The 7,241-nt window shown below is 34.9% G+C and overlaps 1 protein-coding gene across 1 annotated transcript in view; it reads right to left on the minus strand.

The window, feature by feature from the left end:
- LOC108966348 (gamma-aminobutyric acid type B receptor subunit 1) overlaps positions 1-7,241 on the minus strand; it is a 118,110-nt gene that overhangs the window by 15,023 nt on the left and 95,846 nt on the right. Inside the window, exons 8-9 of the mRNA XM_018929197.1 lie at positions 1,175-1,298; positions 628-744 (exon numbers count right to left, since the gene is read on the minus strand). Coding sequence (XP_018784742.1) covers positions 628-744; positions 1,175-1,298 — 241 coding nt within the window. The remainder of the gene's footprint in view (positions 1-627; positions 745-1,174; positions 1,299-7,241) is intronic.

Here is a 7,241-nt window from a genome sequence, read left to right on the forward strand (position 1 = left end):
AAAAAATTGGTTAACCGTCAAAAAATAATTTCGGTATTCGATGTAATATTTAGTTCATGCAATAGTTCCCACAATATTTTCAACCACGTGTGACGTTCTCCCCGTTAAGTGCTATCATTTGAAATCAATTTAAACTAATTAATCGSCCGAAATTAAAGAAGTGATCTACGCTTTATATGTGAGATTATTGGGCAATGTATTTTGCTTGTTATTGCTGCATTGCATTTCGCTATATTGAATTGATTGGTTGGTTAAGCACTTGGCCACAACTGCGTGAATTAATTAATGTGGAATAAAGCGTTTATATTGGCCAGCTTGGAGTTGTATTAATGTGATTTAATCAAGTGGCATGCGTATATTTGCTCTTATCGTATTTAACTGAAATTGTTTCCAAAAACGTAAGCATGTGGGCATTTATATGTGTGAAGTAAGTGAGCAATAATTTGCTAAATTCATGTTATTTTTTTTTTGTGTAATTTCAGAAATAATTAGTAAAAAAAATATTTGGGCCTTTTCATTTGGAAATTCAGAGTAAACATTATTAACTACTCTTTGATATTAAAAATAACAGTGAATTGTATTTTAAAAAGTTTTGTTTAAAATATTTCTTATATCTGTATTACTTACTTTTGGATCTGTTTTTGCTTTTGTTGTAAAACGATGCACACGCCAGACTTTGCTGAACATAGCACCATAGGCTAATGTAAAACCGGTGGTTAGAAGCCAAGCGCGCGCTTGACATATCTGTAAAGAARCATTAAAGAGCGAGAGGGAGAAAGAGAAAATATACAGAAATATTGAAATAATATAATACGTGCTGAACGAAGCTATTTTTGTTTTTAAAATTTTATTCTATTTTTCTAAGAATTTTGAGTGATATTCTCAAGAAAATAAAAATTGGTCGCCAGTAAAAGYTCTTAATTACTTAACTTATATAGGCCAGGAACTCACCGCGACCTTAGGTCTATTGTGTAATCACCAAAATCACAAATAGTCACCTAGACCCAGCATATTGATTAAGTCCAATATACTGYTGGGGGCTAGCGAAMCGATATGATCATAATTTGGAAATATCAATTCAAGGACCATTATCGTAATAGCTTACTAGTAACTTTAAGAAATTCTATATTTTTAAGCTCTATATATACATATATTTCCAACTTTCAACACTTACTTTTGGATACTCTTGTGGACTGACAAATCGCCCATCCATACCCAAGAGTATGACTGATGCCAGGCATATGATGACTCCAAAGAGCATTATGGTATTACATACAGGATGTGATGATTGTATGACTCTGTAAATATATGGAAGCAAAAAACAACACATTTTTATTTCATCATTAAAAAAAATATGTTAAAATAATTTTGGTTTTTTTGAAAAAAAAGGAAAGATTTTTGCCTTGATATAGGACATAWGCAGCTATTTACAAATAATTCTCTTAAAATTTGTTTCTAAATTTCTCAAGCGCCTTGTGATTGCAGTGCTTTTGTTCAAGTTTAACAATATAAAAAAGACTAAAGCCTAATTTAAAACTTTTGATGCGGTCTGATATAATTAGCAATCATTATTCACTATATAAGTACATACATATATTGTATTTCTTACTCATTGAAAGCAAACATGGTTTCATAAAAATAAGAATCAATAGTAATTAGAAAGCTGTTCAATCAYATATAATTATTTGCAACAAAGCATAAAGAAATCTTTTTGAGCACACATCTACAACAAAAACAACACCATTCTGCTTAATAATAAGATTAACGCAGCGCCACTCTTTTGTAAGGGGATAAAAAAGCTTAAAAATAAATGTTTAATTGGCGAAAGAGAGCAAAGGAGGCGGGCTATAAGTTGATAGGGAGTGAAAAGATTATCTGCTTATACGCACACAGGTGAACTTAATTGTCTATAAGCGAAATAGCAATTAAGTGACATGACAAAATAGTTACTCATACCACATGGGGTACCGAATTTGTATCGTTAAACATTCGATAGGGATTTCATGTTRTTGATATGAGATATTTGTAGCAGAAATGGAGTACATTTATTATTGATTAGTTTTTTAAAGAACAGCGATTTTTGAAAATATACGCAATTTTTGTAAGAAATAGAACTAGTCATCAGTCATCAGTCATCAGTCATCAGTCATCATCATAACTATAATATATTCATAACAAAAATTAAGTTTCTGTATGGAAAACTTTTTCATTTGAAAAATTTTCCGCACGAAATTTGGCACAGCGTATTCACGAAGAYAGCGCTACGTTCTACGAAAATATWTKTCAGATCAGACTACTATAGCATATGGCTGCCCTACAAACTGACCGGTCGTAATTAAGTACTTGTATGAAGAACTYTTTTGTTTGTCAGTTTATTTTCATAAAATTTTGCTTGGATTATTAGCTAAGATAATGCTAAAATCTTCGCATATTTGATTCAGATCGGAGCATTTTTACGCAATTTTTCATAGATTATTGTTCAAGAAAACGCTATAATCTCCGAACATATGGTTCAGATCGGACCATTATAGCATATAGCTATCATACAAACTGGTCAACCAAAAATAGTATAGATTTTTTTGTACCTTTTTATGCTATGAAAATGCGTCTGTGAAGTGTATTTTTCTTGTTTTATAAACTTTGTAGAATTTATTTGTTGATTAGGATTTTACATACTTGTTTTTAGTTCCCTGTGACTCTTTAGTCAATATATTATATTTCATTATAAATATTTTTGTTTCGTTACATGCACCTTTGGTAGCTCATGACTCATATATTCTCTAACATTTTCTCAATAATTCAAGTGTCAGCAGAAATTTGTGTTCTTCCACTTTCATACTTCAACGAAAGCCAATACCACTCTTTTGTCCATCATTCCTGGAAGGACATATCATACAAACTTATATTTAAAAGCTATCTGTGCTAAGAATAAGTAGCTGGTTAAAACGAATATTATGTCCGTCTATAAAAAAAAAGTTCTTTTCATACCTAAAGTACTACAGTTAAGTTTATAAGAAAGTCTCGGTAGCACTTGCTTTAAAGTAGCTAAGCCAAAGTAAGTTTTTTTTTATTTTTTGTAATTTTTTTTTTGTTTTATATTTGTTTTTTCTTTTTACTTCTATACTTCCATCCTGATACTCTCTTTTCGCATTTCGCGCATTTCCTTTTCATCTTTKCTTTCATCCTTTATTGCATTGCCTGCGCAGCGCTTATTCACTCATGCAGTTAACGGAAAGACAATGYTTTCTGGCCACAATGTCGTCTTACACTTACTAACACACATATTTGTAATATCYTCACCTAAAATGCAAAATTACGTAACATCGCTTTTCACAAGCACGGAAAAACGGTATAAGAGAAACTACTCCTATTGAAACAAAATTTGTGCTTTGGTTATAAAATGGCTAAATATCGCTTATTACGGATATATCTGACAATTCAATTTGAAATTATTTTTGATGATTTTTTTTTGCTTATAAAACAGTTATATATTGGTTATCAATTCGTTATAAAATGGTTATATATTGGTTATTATATCTGACAACGATTTTAAGTTTATTTTATGAAACGTTGTTTTCGTTATAAAATGGTTATTGTACACCAATATTGAATCAAAATTGGTTATAAAATGGTTATATATTGGTCACACACACATATTGAAATAAAACGAGAGTTTTAGTTATAAAATTGGTTATCATATCTGACAACGAGATTTATTTTTTTTTATGATACATTGTTTTTGTTATAAAATGGTTATTTACTGGTTATCATACAGTCATATTGAAACAAAATGAGAGTTTTAGTTATTATAACTGACAACGATTTTAAATTTTTTTTTTGACGATACGATATTTTCGGTATAAAATGGATATATATCGGTTACTGTACACTCATATTGAATCAAAATTCCTTATRAAATGGTTATACATTGGTTACTATATCTGACAACAATTGTCATTTCTTTTTGATGATACGACGTTCTGCATTTTAGGTTCCTATATACTGCACCTATCCTCTTCTTTGCACTTTCTTAGAATTGAATACTTTTACTTTGCATTATCTGCCRCCTTTTGTTATGCTAATTTACTTGCCGCAGTCTTGCTAGAATATCTGAAGAATAAAAAGGCAGCGCGTCGCGGCGACGGAAGTATAAAAGTAAAATAATCTTCTATGGTTCTCTTTTGGCCGGCAACATCCTGTTGCGCATTGTGTGCGGCTGCTGTCATAATAAAATCGCTTTATTTTCACAAGCAAAGCCCTTGTGACTTTTGTCACAGCAGCGGCCTTACTTCAGYTGCCCACACTCTTTACTTTGTTACAGACACTACGCAATGCCGTTATCAAATATTTACACACATATATGCKTTTGCACTTAAGTCCTGCCATCGTYACGCCAACTGCACACCTCCATCCGCTTACCAAACATCGTTAGTGGTCGCTCAACAACTTTAGTCCTCGTCGTCGTAGTCGTCATCGTCGTTGCTCTGGTTATCGTTTTTCGTCGTACCTACGTTGACAGACAGCGCCGCACTGGCAATTGGCTTATCTCTGTGTGTCAATCAATTGATGCCATTTAATCCGACAGCTGCTGCCGCCACTTGGGCACTCCTGTCACTTGCCTAGTGCGCTTCGACTATTGTCAGCCGTGTTGGCCGCAATCGCATGGTTGTTGCTTGCTGCTATTGTTTTTGTTTTTGTTCCTGCTGCTACTCGAAATATCCTTTGCAATTGTAATATGAATGCTTTCTTTCCTATCAATTCTCTTCGCACTTTTGTTGCCGGCTTTCAGCGCACTTTGAAGTTCCGTGCAGGATATGAAAGGCAACCGCACACCCACACACCCACACATTCACATATTATATATAGACTCGTGTAATTCATGCTGTCAGCCTTTTGGTGAGCTGGGCGCGTCTTGTCAGCTTGCCGCTTGTTTTTGCTGTCGCGCCAGCGGTTTTGTTTATCTACTTTCTTCGGCTTAGCSCGCTATTCTTTGTTTACTTTGACATTTAATGGAAAAAGGTATTGAAATTTTACTATAAACACACATACAATTACACAGCCGCACACATACACTAACTAAGCATACACACACCCATACATATTATCACCTTTCTGGTCGTCAACTGGCTTATCTTCATTTGCGGCGCTCACGCTCAGCGTAGTGCCGCTCGTTTTCCACTTACTAGCCCATATTGAGCGCTTTCCCTCGACCGCTGTTCCCACCCTTCAGCTATATTGTTGCGTTCTCTTTAATGAGTAGTACATATGTTAAGTAAATTTCCTAACTTGTTGATAGCTATCAATCGTTTGGCTTTGTGAAAATTGTTTAATTGTCTAATTAACTTCAATTGATTTTGTGAGTTTCTAAAAAGTTCGACAATCSTTGGGACAGTAGTTTTGTTTGGAGAGTAGTGGAGGTTTTGTGGGGAGGGAAGTGTTGAGTGGCGCGCTTTGTGTAACTCGGCGAGTGACATCAAAGGCATTTAGGAGATTATGTTATCATTTAATTGAGCTTGTCTTGTCCCTAAGTATTTTTTTGTAACTTCAGAAAGTGTTAGTTGGCGGTTCATTTTGATAAGCTAACTAAAGTAGGTCCTTCATAAAATTAGAAAGACGTGGTAAATGTTGGTGCAATATTAATTGTAATATTGTAATGGCACAAAATGATAAAAGCGCTTCAGCATATTGCAGTAAATGGTTCAGCAAATGAGATTTTGAACGGCGGTTAAAAGAACAAATACAAGGGGTTAGGATCTACGGCTAATCCTCAAGGTGGGAATATATAAAACGTATTATTCACATTCTTTGGTACCACAGCGATGTATCGGTTTGTGTCTTTAGGATGACAATATATAAACTATATTACTTTTCGTCCTTGGCACAACAACGGTAGCACGATCTGGATCGAGAAAACAAAACTTTGACGATTGCCCCTATTCTTTGCAAGATTACACCAGTTTTACATCCCAATAGAAGACAGATCGCTATCCCCTTGGTCCTTCCATTGGTTGCGTGGGTGCTCTTGCTTCCAGTGTGCACCCATGAGTCTCGAACAGAATTAGCTCTTCGCTGGAGCACTTTCTATGCGAACCACATAAGCTAAGCAGCGCATTCGTTGGATTTTTGTGCGCTTAACTATATCCATGCCATCGTACAGCTCAAACAGTTCGTGATTCCATCTTCTGCGATATCTATAGCAAACGCGGACGGCTCCAAAGATCTTGCATAGAATAGTTCTTTGGAATGCACCATACCATCCCAATTTGGGTCGTCAACGTTCATGTTTCTACGGCGTATAATAGTGCGGATAGGATGAGAGCCTTATGGAGCGTAATATTTGTTCGTCGGGGAGGAGGATTTCTAAGTTGTTTGCTGTTTTCAAAGTAGCGCTTGTAGGCAAAAGTTACTCCCAATTAGATCTCCCGGCTGTGAATATTGGTGGACTTTATGCTTGCCGGACATATAATATATAAAGCCCTCAACTTTCAAATGCAAAGCGGCCCACAGTGACGTAGTTKCTAAGGCTCGAAGAATTTTTGTATTTGGCCTCCAGTTAGTTTGYACTGCCCTTGTTCCCCAAAAGATCAGCCTGTTTCGCTTCTATTTCTATGCTGAAAAAGGTTGCGCTGTCGGCACTGTAGTTAATACCTACGATGTCATATAGACAACTCATGTTTTCGARCAACACCGCATACTTTTCCTTACAGAAGAATTTGTTAAGAAAAGATAATGAAGCTTCTTACATATCTATCATGGAAATATAAATTATTTTTGCGTTAGAACTTTTCATATTCACAGCTAAACCATATTATAAGTAAGAAATTTCTTTAAAATATCACAAAACTTAACCAAACATTAACGAATGAAATRCCGGAAATCACTGTATATCCCATTGAGCCTAGGAGAAGATCTGGGTTGATTGCATGAACAATTTACTTTACTCAGGTACATGCCAGAGCGTGTATCCACGGAGTTTTTGTGAAGATAACTCAGAGATTGATGTTAGTTGGGATACAATTTTTATACTCTCGCAACAAAGTTGCTAAAGAGAGTATTATAGTTTTGTTCACATAACGGTTGTTTGTAAGTCCTAAAGCTAAAATAGTCAGATATAGGGTTATATATACCAAAGTGATCAGGGTGACRAGTAGAGTTGAAATCCGGATGTCTGTCTGTCCGTCCGTCCGTGCAAGCTGTAACTTGAGTAAAAATTGAGATATCATGATGAAACTTGGTACACG

This window comes from Bactrocera latifrons, unplaced genomic scaffold, assembly GCF_001853355.1.
Source record: "Bactrocera latifrons isolate USDA-ARS-PBARC rearing strain unplaced genomic scaffold, ASM185335v1 scaffold_16, whole genome shotgun sequence".
Lineage (NCBI taxonomy): Eukaryota > Metazoa > Arthropoda > Insecta > Diptera > Tephritidae > Bactrocera > Bactrocera latifrons.